The 19,327-nt window shown below is 31.1% G+C and overlaps 1 protein-coding gene across 1 annotated transcript in view; it reads left to right on the plus strand.

Moving 5' to 3' along the window:
* Positions 1–19,327, plus strand: part of LOC108693178 (matrix metalloproteinase-2) — a 172,263-nt gene that overhangs the window by 141,546 nt on the left and 11,390 nt on the right. Inside the window, exon 6 of the mRNA XM_018201990.1 lies at positions 1,401–1,559. Coding sequence (XP_018057479.1) covers positions 1,401–1,559 — 159 coding nt within the window. The remainder of the gene's footprint in view (positions 1–1,400; positions 1,560–19,327) is intronic.

Here is a 19,327-nt window from a genome sequence, read left to right on the forward strand (position 1 = left end):
TTTTGCAACGAGACGAATTTATAAGTAATTACATAGTTTTTATAATGGTCGAATTTTTCGAATGGTCGAAAAATTAATGGCTAGGAATTTTTCGCCAAGTTTCAGCAACAAAATACCGTTTTTCTCGGCAATGCAAGCAACGATTCGCTATACTATCAATTTTTCTGGTGACAGCAACTCTCCTCGAATCGGCGATCGCTTTACGATCCTAACCCATATCTAGAAAAGTAGTTCCTCGATGTGGGTTGGAATCGAATCAGAGCGAAACGAAACGAAACGAAATGAAGGCGGAGATTCCGCGGCGATGGTGACGGCAGCGGTGGCAATTCCCGATGCAATTGCCCGGAAAACTCAACACGTGAACACGAAAAAGTTTCGATACGCTTTTCTCTACTACTATGACTTGGTGTCTTTGGAGGTAGTAAAGAAAATAAAGATAAAGATATCAAAGATAAAACTACTTCGAACATTTTTATCAAAAGACATGATGTAGAAATTGATTTTGAAATAATGCAGAAAAATGCATCTCAGTTACATTAAATTTCAGATGAATGTTGAAATAACTTTATAAAAAATTATGTCCCCAAATATATTATTTTGTCCTTCGAAAAACATTATATTGATGTTACAGTTGTTTCATAACGTTTCATAACGATTTCGTTTTTGCCTGCGCGAAATATTTGCCAAAGTTCAATGTGTTCTTGCAAATTTGTAAAGACAACTCTTGTCTTTTGTACTAAGTAAATATTGCAGTTAACGCGAGGCGCATCTCACAAATAAAACTGAGGCATTAGATATGTAGATATTTTCATCTGCCATCTTGGTTCCTCTTGATTGATAGGTTAAAGTACACTCAGTAACAAAAATAAATGTTAAGAAGAGCTCAAATTTTAATAAAAATACATGAAATTGCGTTTTTCGCGTAAAAATAAAGATTTAAAATAAAGAAAAAAGTATCGCTTCACAAATTGAGATATTAAAATCGACGACTCGATCATTCGACTTATAATAGAAAATTTGTTATAATAGTGGTTTACTATGCTTTAAAAACATAAATTCTTTGCTAAAGTAGTGAATTTGTGTTTTTAACGCAGTGAACCACTGCTGTGACAGATTCTAATAATCCGAATAGTCGTCGACTTTCGGATTAATATTTCGGTTTGCAGAGCAGAGTGACACTTTCTTGTCAAAGCTTTATTTTTACGCGAAAACGCATCGATTCAGTATATTTTTATCAAAATTTGAGGCGAACTCTTCTTATTTAACATTTACCTTTGTCACTAATCGTACTATAATAATCAAATAGAATCAAAATGGCGGATATCAAAATGAGGAATATACATATCTAATGCCTTAATATTCGGTCGCGTTAGTCTTGAATATTTTTGTATTTCTTTCAGGCACTAGTCTGTTCGCGGTGGCTGCTCATGAATTCGGCCATTCCCTAGGATTGGCGCACAGCTCGGTCCAAGGTGCTCTCATGTATCCCTGGTACCAGGGACTGAGCCCTAACTACGAGTTGCCGGAGGACGATCGCCACGGGATTCAGCAGATGTACGGTAAGATATTCTCTTTCGTTACGTGAATACTTGCGCGATCGTTAAACATGCAGTATTAAAGTTGTTTCCGCGTAAATTGTTGGAGCTTTACATGAAACTGCACAAAAATATTAATATTAAATATAAATGAAATTTTTATTCAAGTAGATATTAAATTCGAATCGCGCAAATCATGGATCCGAGAACAAGAGAAAATCGTTGGGATGTGATAAAAATAATTTTAGTCTCAAAAAATATTCGTCTCATAAATTTGAAACCAAACGAGAGAGAAAATACATTACAATATATATTTCGTAATATTTATATCATTGTTAATTATGAGTTTAGGAAAATGAGAACAGAGATCAGAGTTATTAAAAAAACAGTATGATTATAACGAATTATAATGAATTACAATGCTGAGGTTGAAAAACGTCGTTGAGCTCTGATAAAAATACAAATATTGATGCTGTATTTTACTCATAAAATACTATTTAGTCTTTGTCGATCAAAGCAAACGGAAACAGGAGCAGGAGTTATCCTGCAGATTGTGCGCTGTGTGATTAGCATTCCGCGATTTCGTGGCTCCGTTCTTTGAATTTTCTTCGTATTCATGCGTTGCGAATCTAGTGAGTGGGATGTGCGAGCAGTTTATCTCGATCGTAAAACTTTCGGTGCACGGCGATGTGGTAGAGGTGAGATTTATAGCGCGCGTTATCGGCGTGGGATCGAGCGGGGGCGGGTGAGTATTGCTCGTGTGCAGTGTTTCAATTTCGAGCACGCTGTTGGAGCAACCGCAAGCATTAAGGCGATACTGCTATTGCAGTCGACTCGACTTGTAATGTGCGACATAACGCTTGGCGTGTCGGCCGCCAATCGAGTTTATTAAAAAAGTTGTTTGCTCTTTATAGCGCGGCGAGCCTGACGAGGAGAGGGGTACCTAGGATAATTTAGGCGAAAGCATAATGGGCGATATAAATTCCCCGGTCAATAATAATAAGTTTCGTCGAAATATTTTATATTTTTATCTCAAATTCCAATTGAATAAATTTTAGAGAGTAAAGCTATATATTTATTTTATAAACTATATTCATGTTTCGAAAAATTAAATATAGTTAAATATAATTAAATAAAATATCGTTCCTTTATTATCATATAATATCGAAAAAAAGAATATACTCGTAATGTGCACTGAAAGAAAAGATTATATGGCTGAATATGGCATAGGATTTTTAATTGATTGCAGCAATCAATTTTTAGTTGTGATAGCCTACCGAAATCCTGCGGATTAAAGGCTAACACAACCAAAAATTGGCTGCTGCAAACCAAAATTGGCTGTTGTAGTCAATTAAAAATACTATACTATATTTTACCATCTAATTGTTGCAGCAGCCAATCTTTTTTTTTCAGTGTTTATCAAATGTCATTTTTGTCATTTTCCTTTCACAACTTCTAAAAAATCATTCTTTTTGAATTATGATGATTTTATTATGAAGTTAGGTTAATTCATTTTTGATGATAAAGTAATATTTATCTAATTCATGATAATAAATCAAATATCACGTTTTGTACGAGTTATATCAGTTTTGAAGTAATGGAGTGATATATATTATTCCAAATATTTGTAGTAATATAAAACAAATCAGTTTCGAAACGAACGCACATGTAGTTTATAGAAATTTTATTTAGACTAAAATTATCACAGAATATATTCAATATTGGGTTATCATGTTACACCCCCTATTGTCGGAATCACCTGTATAATTTCGCTGCGCATGTAACGGATCACAACTTCAGCATGTCGAAATTGCTTTAATCGCTCAGTCATGAGAAACAGCTTAGTTATATTCACCCGATCAAACTGCGGAAATCTGTAGTCCATTATACAGGGTGTTGAAAAGATATCAGAGAAATTCTATATCTAAATATGTGTATTCAAATATTGTAAATAAAAATGCTTTAAAAATTATTTTTTTTTATTAACGAGATTATGTTTAACAAGAAATTTACTCTGAACTTGTGAAAAGTATGATACATTTCAAAGTCGATAAAAGCGATGGGTAGAAAATTGAGACACCCTGGCTCTTTAATCGAGATTACGGGCGCCTGTGCAACATCGGAAATTTGAATTTCTGGCAAGGATCTATATTTCGCAGTAGTCTTGCAGTAGATAGGGCACTTTATGGTCCGACGACGGGGGTAAAGTTAGCCTTTCAGTAGCAAACTCGTTTGATAGTCAGCCATTGCATAGCGAAACACAGTTGCACTAGTCAAATATTTCGACGTAAACAATCCTATGGCATTTAATGCGTGAGACGTAAAAACGTTGAAAGATGTGGGGACGCTCAGATGCGCGTAAACGAAAAATAAATACGCAAGAAGGATTTTAATACCCGTTGTTCGGATATTCTCTTTACATTACAGAATAAATAATAACGTAGAAATCTCTCTTTATTCGCGTCTTTTTGTTTCTTAAATTTTATTCCAAATGCCATCAGTCTTATTATTTTATATATTTTTGAATATATTTATTAATATATTTATTAATATTAGAAGAATATTTATTAATATTAGGGATTAACGGAATTGTGAGTATCTATAAAGAGAAAAATTAAATAATAGATGATTATTTATCAATTGTAAAAGTCCTTATTTAAAGAAAATATTCTAATTATTTACTTTTAAACTACAATAATTATTATTCATATATTATCAATGTAAATTATAATTTAAAAAAAAAAAACAAAATTTTTATCATTTAGAATTAACATGCAGAAGTAATATTGAAGAGGTTTGTTTTTTGTTTAAAATTATAATTTATATTGATAATATGTGAATGTTAATTATTTAAACTTAAAGCCAAATAATATTTGAATAAATATTTATATAATTTGTAAATAACAATTCCATAATTAATAATAATTGTAATTGTTTCCTTAGATATTCGCAGTTGCCTCATTCTCTCTTGCTTCAAAAACATTGAAAACATATAATGATATTTATTTTAAACAACGTGTGCATTCTATAATGTATAGTATGACACTAAACGTGTATCAAACTATCGCTGTGTGCAAGAAATCAGAAATTATCACTATTTTAATATGTTACAATAATATTATTTACATTTGCAATTCTCCCATTCTTTTCTATTAAATAATAAATTAATATTAATTATATAAATAATAAAAATTTTTTGTCTGTTAATATAAAAGTGGGTTTTTATTTATCCGTTAATATAAAAGCAGAAACATTTCTCTCTGTGACGTATGTTCTAACTTTTCGCGATGCTGCAAGCTTAAAACTGTCACTAAGACCGGCAATAAAAATGATACATCATACCGGTGGAATAAAACTGTTGGAAGGATGACACGAACGAGTTTCCGACTTGTTGCAACGTTTGAAATAGAAGGAAGCTTTCGATTCGTTGTCTTTACGTGGCTGACTTTATGATGCAATGTTATAAAAGAAGAATGCAGATTTTATGTGTATGCGGTGAAACATATATGATATTTTCTTGTGGCCGAACTAACATATTGTTCCGCGTTTTCCATCTTTTGATGTCCTTTTTGAAATAAATCTTGCAAGAAGTTTTATACGATATTTCTTGTCTTTATCCTTTGAGTTCATGTAATACTTATTATTACTCGCAATTTCGAATTCTTCAGATTCTTTCTGAATTTAAGAATGTAATCTAAAGCATCAATCTCGTTTACTTATTTTTATAATTGTCGTACAAATACCATGTTAATAAATTACAAGCTGAAATAAACTGCAACTAACTATTCCATCTTAACTAAATATAAATCATCTAAAAACTTTCGCTAATTTATAATACTTAATTATTCACAGTATTTAAAAAAGTTCTACATTTATTATATTTATATATAATCTCATTTTTTTTATGATTATAATCCTCGATAATACATATTCATATTTAATTACATATTAGATGTAAAAATTATTGTGATGAAGCCCGTCGCATGCAATAATTCACGTAAATAAATTCTTTTCAAAAATACTCTGTACTGCTATTATTATTTCAACGCAAACAATTCCGATTGATATAATCAAAATTTTCTACTTTGTCCATTTTCAATCAAATATTTTTTTCAGTGAAAGAATTAAGTAAAAATAATCTTATAATGGCTTAATAAATAATAAACAATAAATAATAAGAAGGAGCTATAAGCCAGATTTGTATATATTTCAAATTTCTTTCTTCTTAGAAATGTTTCGATCTTATTATTAAGTCATTTTCAGTAAGAAATTAAATGCAATTTTTTTGCGTGATAATTGATAATTGATAAAATTAATGAAACGGTTAAAATTATATAATTTATAGTTATGCAAAAAATTGATAGTATTTGTTCTATTTATCTTCCGTACAATACAATACTTTTCGTTTTGGTAATATTATCGACTGTATTCTTCCATTATAACAGTCGCAATAAATTCCTAATGATAAAAATTGAACATGATGAGTTATTAAATAAAAATGTACCAGCACATATTCTCAACTGCGATTGGTAAACCAGTAATATAATCAGTAATTAAAACAATGAGTCAATTTAATTCGCAAGAAGCAAATACGATCAGAGATAAAAATTGAAACCAATTCAGTCAAATTGCTTGTATTGTATTATATATGAAAGAATTAAGTTTCTAATATTTCGATCGATTACTATTCTTTCGAAAACAACGAGAATACATAGGTCGTTATGGCGATGTATCATCGCATGTACGTATCTCCGGCTGCATGCCGTGAGACTATGTCTCTCACGATGATGCACTGTTGTTCTCGTTACAGCTTCCCGTCTGCTCTTTTCGGCTACATGGAGTCCGGGAATGAAATGAAACGTGAATAAAATATAAAGAATGACCGAGGTTTGCCCACACTACTCATTCCCCCGTCATCTCGCCAGGGTATATGGACGTACTCCCCACTGGGGGATGGTGATTTAGTATACTGCGGCAGAGCTTTGCCGAGGTAGTTCTCCGAGGGATCACGAATGCATTTCGATCCTCTCGCGCTCTCACTCTCCGCCTGTACCTCCTCTATCTGCCCTTATTCTCATTTTCCATCTGTCTATCAACATTATCCTTTCTGCTTTGATTTTTCCGCGCATACTTATTTCGTGCTGCATCCGGGGAAATTGTTTACAAAAGACGAGATAACATGGTGGAAAGACAATTTTTACTTAACGTTTGAGAAATATTGACTAGTCACAAACAAAGTTTCATATTAATTGATCCTTCAGGCTAATAGCTTTCTACAGTAAACGATCGTGAATAAAATTAATAAATTTATTTACGTACAAAGTTTATTATTAATTATCGCTAATATTATTTTAATTAAAAAAATATATAATCTAACTTGAGTTTAATTTAATTTTAACTTTAAATAATATTTAAATTAATACTTTAATTTAAAATAATACTTAACGATCTATAAATTATTATCTCCTTATCATTTAATAACAGTTCAGCACGGATTACTATTATTGTTTAATTTTTCATTATATCAATGAGCTCTTTTAATCAAGAAGTTTTATTCAAAAATAATGAATAAAAGAACTTCTATCGCTTTCATCCTTTGTATAACTGTCTCGCAAACGAATCGTTCTTCGTTTTCGCCTAGTGACTTCCCATTTCTGGTTTACCCCGTTTCGCCCTGTACATTCTTCCCCGATTGCTGTTGGTAGTAAACGTATTACGCACATTGCGTGCCTCTGTCATGGGAAAGAGACTAGGAGAGAGCGCGAATGCGAACAAGGACTCGCATTTGTCTTCTGTGAAAGGATACACCATCGACGAACGCATTTGCTTTTGCTGCGGCGCGTTTCTCTGTTTGTCAGACAGTCGCATTGTTGAATGCAAACAGCACGACAGCGGAAATCAGCTTAGTCTCGTTCGCCATAATAGAGAAAGAGAGAACAGATCTTATTTGCAGCGTAATTATAATACTTCCGCTACCGTTTAGATGTCACGTCTATTCGTTCGCAACTATATAAAATAATAAACCTGAGAATTAAATGCAAATAAAAAAACCGTTTTATTATTTAATAAATTATTATTCAACATTTAATAAAGATTAAAGTGACTTATAAATGTCTGTAAATTAAAAAAATGTATTATTAATAAGTTTTAAATTATTTAATGTCAGAAGAGGGAATTTCATTTCAGTAAATAATTAAAATCATATAAAGAAATTACAAGATATTTTATTATTCATAAGATAATAATTTATATTTTTATTAACTTACGATAATAATTATACGGTAATAATTATCTAAAAAAATTACAAGAATTACAAATTTAAAAAATATTTTGCTGCTAAATACAAACGTAAATTTAATGGAAAAATTTGATGAAAGTTACACTTCTTTGTATTTTCTTTTCAGCATTTTCTTGAGTTTTTGAATGGTAACACCAAACTGATGAACATATGCCTGTAGATCCTTTTTCTTATCATTGTTCTCCTTCAGCTCTTCCATCGCTACCTTCTGGACGATTTTCGTCTCCTCTGACGCTTTCGAGATTTCGTCCTAGTTGATGTTCTTGAGGTAGCGCACGTACTTGATCGGTGGCACTTCCTTCATCTCCTCCTTTGACAACATGTGAATATGTTGACCTCTTGAAAAAGAGAGCAGCGCTCTCGTATGGTATCGAGAAATCTCGAAGTTAGGTTGATGCCAGAGATCAATCATCAGATAACTTATTCAATTTTAGGAAAAATGAAAAACACGATTTAAGATCTTGCGCACAATGAAGAAAATATTAGGAATTAATATTAAGATTTCAATCTATCAGAAACCAATTATACTGGAATACATGATTTCTAATAAATTGAAATTTCAATTTAGATATTCCTATTCGTAATATTTTCTCTTTGCAGGGTTCAACAATTCCATAAATTTTTTGCGCGTTTTTTCCATTTAAGCAATAATTAAGATATAAATTTAAAAAGTTTTATTTTCAATTTAAGAAAATTGTAAGGAAATTTTCTCTCTCTCTCTCTCTCTCTCTCTCTCTCTCTCTCTCTTTCTCTCTCTAAACTTTATATAAATTATATTGTCAATCAATTTATTTTTTACGAATAATTGTTTCAATTAATTATTTTCTCATCTTGTAATGGTCGGTCTTCTGATCGATGGTAACGAATATAATAATGACGTGGGCTATCGTTTGGTTTCTGATTCTCTCTGCAATGACGATCGATCGGTCTCTGCGGCTTTTGCGATTTGGAGGAAGTTGGGATCATTTCCAAAATCGGACTAGCATTCGTAGCATTGTCTATCAGACTCAAGCCTGTGGAGCAAGCTTGCGAGAAATAACTCGAGCACAGACAATTGAACGTCATCATTAGTTTCGCCAATCGCATTCAACTATTTCTTCAATTGATCTTCACTTTCAGAAAATCTGAATTGAACGTGTGATATGGAAATTATTTCGTATTTCAATCTTTTTTTTAATTGTTTTAGTGTTCATATTTTTTTAATTGTTTTAGTCTTCATATTTATATAACATTATCATTTGACGATTCTGCACATAAATTTATAAATAAGGAACGATCAATAATTATTTGGATTACATTTAATGTTTAATGTTAGAGAATGGAAATTATGAAGTACTAGAAAATACATAAAATACATAATAATTTGAAAATTCATAATAATTAAATGAATGAATTGATGCATATTTTTATTTAAAAAAGAAATGAATTTCGTAGACAGTTAACAATATTCTTAATTGAGCAAATTCAATTATTTGAGATGATTTTGATCAATTTGCAGTTAATGTAATCAATAATTAATTTAGCCATCGGAATTGTTTGCTGCAAAATTTCTACAATTCATTTTTAATTGCATCTTTTCATTTATTAAATGTAAAAAAGAATTCTAACTTTGTCCATGTTAATAAAATAATATAGATATTTAATAAGTTAATCATCGATTTAATTAATCGAAGTCATTTAAAAGAGTTTACGATTTTATAGGTCGCAGCACAGATTTTTTTGTATAACGCATAACGGAATTATCTAATTCTGAAGGTGAAAATAAAGAATTCTCATTGGTTGATTCTCTACGCGTTATATATTATTCATTATGCAAAGGTCTGTGCTACATCTTTTAAACTAGAAAACCTATTGCTGCGCCATCTTTGATCATTCCATTTACGACTATTGTCGATTTTTTCTTTTATTTTTCTTTGTTTCTGTTTATCCCTCTACTGTTTAATTTTTTTAATTCATATTGAATCGTAAAATCATAACTGATAAAATCGTATTGAATATTGTTATTGTTATTGCGAATATATAATTATTGATCCATCAAGTATCTTCCCAGATTACATCTATTGAGATATTACGCAGGCGCGCACACATACATGCAGACTTACACACATATACACGCGACTTAAATCTTACACGTCAGGTCTCTCCTGTGCATTTTCGGAATGTTGCTCGTAAACCTTGCAGAGAAAGCAACTTGTCGCCATTTTGAGGCTCGTATAATGTCGCTTCGGGTGTATGTACAATTCAAATTATAAACATAGACTTTGGCGAATTTGGATGGACTGACAATCAGGCTAAAGCGAGAGGTTCTCGATATGCATCGTTCTCGTCTCGCGCTGACGCCATTGGTTGCAACTCGCGGTCGTTGTAATCAACATGTCGGAGTATGAAATCATGGTAGAAATTGGCGCAATATTATGAACTCATATCATTCTCGAACTTAAGATTGAGGAAAGAAAACAAGAAAAAAAGAAGGAAAAAATGTTTTCAAAACATATAAACAATTATAAAATATTTAAAAACTAATTAATTAAAATTAATTAATTAATAATAAATTAATTAATATAATTGATTAAATTTAATTTTTTTTAAATTTTTAATTTTTAATTGTACATTTTGGAATATTTTATATTTTCCAAAAATTTTTATAAAAATAGATCTAGGAAGAAATATTGTTTTATTTTAATCGAATTTTTAACACGAGATACTAATATAGCACTAATATAAAAAAAAAATAATAGAATCATTATAGTATATCGTAAAATTTAACTGCTTTAATTTATGTGTATAATAAAAGAAAGACAATTCTATTTATATTATAATTCTTTGGAAGTGGATTGCAATCTCTTTTGAAATTCTGCATGTGAAGTAGCAAAAGCTGATTGGCTTTTCAAGGAATCATTCATTTTTATAGTCATAAAACGCACGATAGTTCTACATAGAAATAAAAATTGATCGGTGTATCTTTTGTGAAAGGGTAGTAAAGTACGCGATACATGCGTCACATGAAATATTTATGACGGCTGTACTTGCATATATACGTGAACCTAGAAAGATATTCTCAGGACATGGAAACTGTGAACTATGCGGAATTCCGAAATAGAACGCATGGTCGATCACGTTCATACTGTTCCGCGTTTTATTTTCGACCGCAACTCGTTCGCATCTTGTTTCCCATTTGTTTACGGCATCAATATTTTAACATTATACTAAGCGTTGCATGTGAGGACAAATAAACATGGAAAAAAAATAGGAAATATTATTATCACTAATAACTACATCCAGAGAAAAGATTGCTTTGATCTTTAAAGAAATGTTTCTTTGCTATTTTTATTTCAATAAAAAAACAATTTCTTTAATTTATAAAAAAATTTCTTTGATTTAAACATTATTTTTTTTAAATTAAATAAAATTTATTTATTTTTACAAATCAAAGAAATTTTTTCTTTAACCGTATAGCAAAGAAATATTTCTTTAAATTGAATCAACCTTTCCTCTAATAATAACAAGGATAACAGCTAATAACAGCAACAACATTTTGCGTTACAGTTGCGCAAAAGAATCTACCTTCTAAAATTATAAACGAAAAGTGTTTTCCATTCTTAGTGAACAAAAACAAAGCGTAGATTATAGACGATCTTTGAAACTTGAGGAAATTTCCGCGAGAGGAGAAGAAAGATTCTGCCTTGTGCAGTAACTTCTGACATGCTCAGTTTTTCTCCATGCTTCAGTTAAGATTCTAAAATTGCTTGTCTACAAAGCTTTTTCGATTTGTATGTATTATATAAGCATTTTTTGCGAAATCAGGTTTTCAAAAATATATTAGTAATACAAAAAAAAAGTTATGTGTCTTTACGTACATAACAGAATTCCGTTGCCAAGATAAAATTCTTAGAAGATTTGACTATTTTTATTATATGTTCTTTGTTCAGTTGAATATATAATATAAAATATACTTACGAGTCTACATGCACGTTTTCTTTTGTTGAATTAAGCTTTATTTGAGGATGATCAAACATTAAAAATTAATTTAAAAAAAATGCTAACTGAAGAAGCTTAAAATTTTTGTGTGATACTGCAACCAAAATTTTGACAATTTTTAATCCACCTTGTCTCACATGTCATTATGTCAATTTTTCTCAAAATTATAAGGCTGCAGCGCAAACTTTTGCATATAACGCTGTATAACGCATAAGGCATATAATGAACTTTTTATAAACCAAGAAATTCATCAATCATTGATTATTCTCATATAACTATTAGTTTTCTGTGTTCTAAACTAATATATACTTTTAGAACTCAAAGAAAGAAATGTACATGTTTGATATTCAGTGAAAGCGAGAAAGAAAGTTCTAGTGCAGTATAATACAAGGCAGGAATAAAAAAACAAACCTAATGATTGGTCAATTTCTTATGGCTTAGGATTTATAGCTTAGGTAGAAAGTAGTTGGTTTATTGTAGAAAGCCCATTAGAGAATCAATCAATCAGAGTATGAAATAAAAGACTCTGAAACCATGTGAGAAAGTTAATTTTTTCAAAAGATAGTTGAGAACTATCTTCATACGTCAACGACTGTTGATTTACTTATGCCTTATGCTTTTCGCTTTATGTAACATTATATAATTAATATTATATAAAAATCTCTATGCAGTATTATATCATATAAAAGGTTTATATCATTCGCAGAATTAAGCCGATTCTACAATTACATATAAATGTAATTGTAAATGGCTGTAGCTGTAAAAATTCATCAATAATAACCGAATACGAGAAAAATATTCAATCGTGATTGATCAATTCTTACGACTTACAATTACGCTTACGCAACTGAGGGGATAGGCGGAATAAAAGCACAATTCTATTATACTTAGACTTTTTTTTCCGGAGATTAGCTTTTTTATATATAATATAATCGTAATAAAGAAATATTGTAACATGTGACTTCTTAAAGACATTACATAAATTCAGCTGATACTGTATCCATTTGTGTATAATAAAAAAGTAGCAAGTTATTTGAATTAAAATTAAGAGTTTGTAATTAGGCCTTTATTCCACTCAAGATAGAATAGGCTTTACGCGCGCATGTTCGATTTATGAATGAGGCGACACGCGCGGAAGTGGGAGGGAGGGAATGAGGTTACGCTTACTACGCACGTGGTAGAGCGTACGCACAGCTGACTCACTTGCCTGAACGAAATTCTTGCTGTCGCTTCGTGCGACGGTAGTGTCTCACCGCGGTGATAGTGTATCTGCCAGCTTGCTAATATTTCTGATCGGATGAAATCGCAATGAATTGTGACTTGCTTTAAATTCCGAAGTTTAGCGCAAGATCTGGAATCGACTTCATTCGCGAGATACAGTTGATTTATTCTGAAAGCTCTATAACATCTCGAGAGGAAATAATCGCAAAGAAATTCTTAATGACAGAATGATATAATGATAAATGATAGAAATTGAGATATCTTTTGCATATCTTTGTATCGAATAATATAGGCAGCTGGTATAGATAGCGCATAAAAGCTGATGTTTTAAGGCAGTCAATAGACTTGGAATCGTGGATGGCAGACAAAGCACTCGCGAGACGTAGTTGAATTATAGTCGATATATATAGAATGCTTTTATAAAATTGAGAGAAATCAAAATACTGTGTTATTAAAATCGCTGTGTTTTCTGTAATGATACTGACGTTACTTTGCTCTTTACATTTTACCGCCTATCTTTATGATACCGCCTCGGCGCCGCGACGATAGTAAATAAAGTTGCAACTCGTCGTGTTTATGCGATCAGCGATAAGCTAAAGTGCTTTTTCAGCATGTAAAAAATATTTGATAACAAAGAATATCAAAATAGTTATTAAAATAATCATATAATAATAAAACGAGATTTGTTTAAATATTATAAAAGTAAGAGAATCTTGCTTTAGAATAATCAAAATAATTATCTACATCAATTTTTTTCTGAAACTAATATCTAAAGGCAAAAGAAAATTAAAATATTATTTATATTATTACAATTATATTTTTAGAATAATATAGAATGAATGTAGAAAAATTCTGTATAAATAATAGAAAGGATCTAAAATCAAGAGTGGCCAATTCGTGCCACTAATACATGAAGACATTTTGTAACAGAGTGACACATCACAAAGATTTCGAACCTCCATGATAACATATTACACAAAAAGGTTGGCTATTCCTGTTCTAATAAAAGTATATATTTTAAAAATTTTATGTACAAGGCTCTTTGCCTATTATTTAAAATTTAATAATTATATGAATTATATTATATCTATAGAATTTAATGTAAATTGCATAAATTTATCTACACATTTGTTAGTTGTAACATTTGTCTAAGGAATTACTTCTTCGAATAAAATCTCACAGATAGTTATATTTCCACAAAATCTACTTCTTCAGTCTACACTTTCAGCTTGCATTCCCATTGCGCAATGAGATTCGCGCCCGAATTTTTCCCTTCGCTTTTCATTGTGGCCTCGTCGGCTTTGCTCCGTTTTTCGTTTTTCTTTCTCCGAACTAGCGAGCGGATGTTTCCGTCACGTCGGCCGTTTCGTCCCACCGCCCCTTTGAGGGATGAAGGCGAATCTCTTCCCATTACCTCCGAGCTTCATTCTTTACCGTCGGATTACGTGAAAACGCTATCCGTTTGTTCCCCGAAAACCACATCCGCTTTTCTTTTCATCTGCCTTCCTTTTCTCATACATGAAGAAAAATGTGTTCACAATCTGAATCTATGCAAATACTAATTTTATTCTTGTGTACCGATCACTCATGACATCCGCTTCATGTTGTAATCGTGTTGACTGTTGTAATAATCGTGTGTATCTTTGTAATTTTTGTAAGAAATCGGAGAAGGAAAAAAAATATAAGAGAGAACTTTCTTCAGCATTGCGATTTCACTAGATTTATTTGCTTACAGTTGCACTCAATTATACATAATATTATCATAAATTAATAAAGCGTGTCTCTGTAAATAACACTGTTCAACAGCCAATTTTCTCTAAAGTGTCATAAATATTCTAGAAATGTTTTTGCACTGAACACGATGCTGTTGGTAAAATTTGTATAGTGTAACGATTTTAAATAAAGATTGAAGTGAAATGAAAAATAACATTTTTGGCCATTTTTAACACTTTTTATGGCAAAATAAAAATCTGCGTCTAAATAAAGTTTACAGCATTTAAAAATACAATTTAGAGCTTTTAAAGGAATTTCAGTTTATGATTTAACTTATTTTCATCAAGTATATATTTTTTTACTTTTACAACTATTATCTTTTAAAAATCAAATATCTTGTTTTTTAATGACAACTGAACATCGAGCGACCTCATGTAGTACGTTTCTCTATTTTTTCTCATTATTACTTTCTGTATTCCTGTTTTTATATTCCATGGAAAAGAACTGTTTCCAGAATGCGCAATAAACCCCATTCTGTTTCATTTCTCTTCTTTTCTCTTTCTCTCTCTTTCTGTTTCTCGCGCGCGCTTTATTACCATCGTTATAGCACCCCACTGTCTGCAGGGGGAGGGAAGACAAATAGTTTCCGCGGGAATGCGTGCTGAAGAAGCACACTTCCAATGAAAAAAACAATTTTCATGAGAAAACTCGTGAGAGGGATGTGGTCATCAAAGTATCATTTGAATCCTTCAATTATTGTTGTCTCCCCCTACGTCTGTTCCAACGAAAACGCCTCGTTAACCCATTTGATGAGGCTCTCCTCTGAAATTTTTTGCCTCGTGTCTTTGTTACATTCAAAGATTTTTATTCTCAGCTATGTGAAAACATATTGTAATTTTAACTTCTTGAAAAAGCTTTTAATTATGCAACGATAATAGGTGGATGCCTTGCTCTCTCAATTAAATCCTTATAAAATCAAAAATATAATTTAGATTTATGACGTGGCGAGGAATTTAAAATTCAAATTAATTTAATTTATGAAAGAGTTTAATGTTTCATAAAAAATTAAAAGTTAACGCGAAAGATACGTGTTATTTGTCTGGTTCTATTATCTATTTGTGCGAAATTGTTAGATGTAATTAATACGATGGTTTATTCTGTAATTCTTTGGAAATGATAAAAAATTCAAAAATAATGAATGATTTCGAAACGATTTCGATTTAATTATTATTTATATATATATATATACATACACAGAAGGAAGAGAAAGAGAGAAAGAGAAAACAAATTTTTTGTTGAGACTTGTAGTTTAATTTCGTAAGTGCAAATGGTAATAAAAATTATAAATAAGTTAGCAAACACAAGGTTGCTTTTTGATCGGCCAATTATACTTATTGATCTTGTGACTAGCTTCAAGCTGTCTTTTTCACTCATTGCGTTTCTTCATCTCGATACGACCGAATGTGGTAATCTATGTTCATTACAAACTCTCGCGACTTTCCCCGATGGACTTTTTAATCTCGCCCTCTCGAATCTCAAGGGATGAAAAAAAAGGACAGAAAACGAGTTGCAAGATAGACGGAAAGAAGTTAGTCGGAAAGTTACAAACTTTGACGATATCCATGTACAGGCCAGCGCCGCACTGGTAGTATAGGCGTCCGAAAGCGAAAAACTCGAGCGATTGTTGTTGAACACGAGATAATTTTTCCTACTCCAGCTGCTGGAACAACAACAACAACAATTCAACTAGAAGTTTAGTTTTTTTATTGCACTATAAAAACAAACGAGAGAAATTTCACCTGCAATTATTGAATCCTTGTCTTTTTTTTTTAAAGGAAAATATTTGGCGGATTTTTTTTCTTCAGAAATTATTTAGATTTAATTTGTTTATAGGAATTCATATGAATTTTTTCTTTCCTTCTAAAATTATTCAAATTTAATTTATTTAGCATTCTTTGCAATTTGTTTGTATTTTTCTATTAATTATATTAAAGATTTATATAAATTTATTTGAATTCTTGATCTTGTAAAATTGTGATTTAAATTTAAATCTAAAATTTAAGTTTACATCTTCAGCTTTTGAACTTCAGCTCGAAACGCTTTGACATTAGAATGAAAAAAATACGGACTTCATTCACATTCGCGAATTGGAAAGTTAACTTGAATTTTGAAGCGAGATTGAACCGCGCATTGGACCGAGGAAAAAGGATGAAAGGGATGAAAGGATGTGTTGCCGTATTTTATAGTCTACAAAATTGAAAGAAACATTCGATCTGGATGCGAAATACGGCTGAAGTTCGCAATGTGGAGGTCCAAATCGACGAACGGTTTCCAACTAGTAGGCATGGTTTATTTTATTTCGGAGCACGAGGGCAAAGGTTATTGGTACGAGGTTTCACGGACGGAATTGCGATAGTTCCCAGTCCGGTCGGTGGTTTATGGACGAATGTATGTGTCGATGGTATACATCACGTCAATGGACTCAAAAAAAGTGTGAGGTTGCGCGTCTCTCGTTTTTCTCAAGTGTTTAACTTTCTATTTCTTGTTACTCTGCCACAAATTAATTGTAATTACATCCTGATTTATAATTATTGCTGGCCGACGATTTCCTACATCCATTCCGATTGTTTTTTTTTTCTTCATTTTGATCAACATTTTTTTTTAAAAGTGGCTAGCCGGAAAATTAAATCTTTTTTTTTTCGTATTTTAATTAAATTCGGAAATAAGCAAAAAATGGAAGCAAAGATGCTATAAATTTTAATGATGTAGTTTTTCAATGAAGAAACAAAAATTAAATTGCGAGATACTTTCCAATCATGTAAATTATCATACATATCTGTTTTATTGTTTATGATATTTAATTTAAGTTTGAGGCATATTAACTTTTAATTATAATTATGAAAACTAAGTTCTAAGGCGTCCTGTTTGAAGTATAAATATTAAACCTAAGTTTAAGGTATATTACTAACTCTTCACTACAGCTATAAAAAACTATACATAAGTTCTAAAGCGTTTTGAAGTGTATAAGATATAATTAAACTTTCACCTTACGATTAATGGAGGAAGGTTTAAAGTTTTTTTTACAATTTAGAATCTCATAGTACTAATTCTACAGATTGTATCACCCGTTAATTTTTGTTTTGGATCCAAATGACTTGTTAAAATGATGTGTAAGAGCATAAAAATTAGATATGCAAATAAAAGTACTTACATACTTGCATGACCGTGTTAGCAAGGTCTAGCTTGTTTACACAAGAGGGACTTAAATTCACAAGCTCCCTTAGGTGTTTAACTCTCGGCTGCCTCTAGACGCTCCTGCGTCTAGAATTTACGTCTCTTTCCTGCTAGTTGGTATGCTCCTCGCAGCTGTTTTCTCGATGTAATATATCTCCTTTGCCCACCATAAATTGGATCTGTTTGTTAAGCCTATTATGGGATTGTTTTGATGTCAAATAAGTTTTAGGTACTTTAGTCTTAAATCAAACTTTGGTTACCGAAGGTAATTCCGTATTGTCAAGTTTGTTCAGAATAGACATATGTAGAAAAAGAAGAATTTTATTCATAAAAATTGTGAATAAATTTAAGTCACATTTTTTATTAATTCGATGTAGAGAATAATCGTTAAATCCTAATAGTCACAAAATTATTTATTTGTTTCTGCGATTAGAACATGTATAAATAAAAGATTTTACAAAATAAAATTGGAAACATGATGCGAGATAAACAAAGCAAAATATCAATATATAGTAGGACATCGCTACATGAAGAATTGTTGAACAAACAAACTCCCGTCATTAATAAAAATAAAAAAGTTTCCGAATTTGAACCACTACTGTTACAGAAGCGAAATTGGACGATAAATAAATTATCGTGTAGTAATATACGGTGCGTTCGATAGAAACTCAATATATGGCGTAGTCGAACGTAGATATTTTTGAGGAAAAATTTCTTTTACTGGAAATATTTTCGCGAAAAATTTACATCGTATTCGTATATCCCCAAAGAATCGAACCACGATTTCGTGAAATCGAAAAAAATATCGACGAAATCATGAGAACAGATATTTTTACCTCTTCATCAAAGTATCATAAATCAAACCCGAGCTACAACAGTTTTCTCGTAGCAAACAAACCGCAACATTTCTCTCTTTCTCTTCCTCTCCCTCTCCCCCGCCCTCTCTCTCTCTCTCTCTCTCTTTCTTTCGTTCTTTCTTTCCCTTTTCTTCTCGATTGCTCTATTTGATGAAAGACTTGATGATCTATCAATTTGATTGGCCCGAGGCTTTCATCTTCATTTTCTCTCCGCTCTTTGAGATATTCCTCTTCTTTGAAGCAAACAGTGTTCAACAACAATTCCATTGATTGCGCATCTATTGGATTATAGCGATTGGGAATCTTAGAAGTTGTCATTTTTGTAAATTTAAATGAAAATTTTTTATAATGTGTAAAAATTAATGAAATAAATTATACGTAAATTTATATATAATATATTTATAGATAGGAATTTGAAAAATTATATTAAAATGAAGCGTAATGAGATGTAAAATTAGGATAATTACAGTTGAAATTATTTAAGAATAATT

The sequence above is a fragment of the Atta colombica genome, unplaced genomic scaffold (genome assembly GCF_001594045.1).
Source record: "Atta colombica isolate Treedump-2 unplaced genomic scaffold, Acol1.0 scaffold88, whole genome shotgun sequence".
In the NCBI taxonomy this organism is placed as follows: Eukaryota; Metazoa; Arthropoda; class Insecta; order Hymenoptera; family Formicidae; genus Atta; species Atta colombica.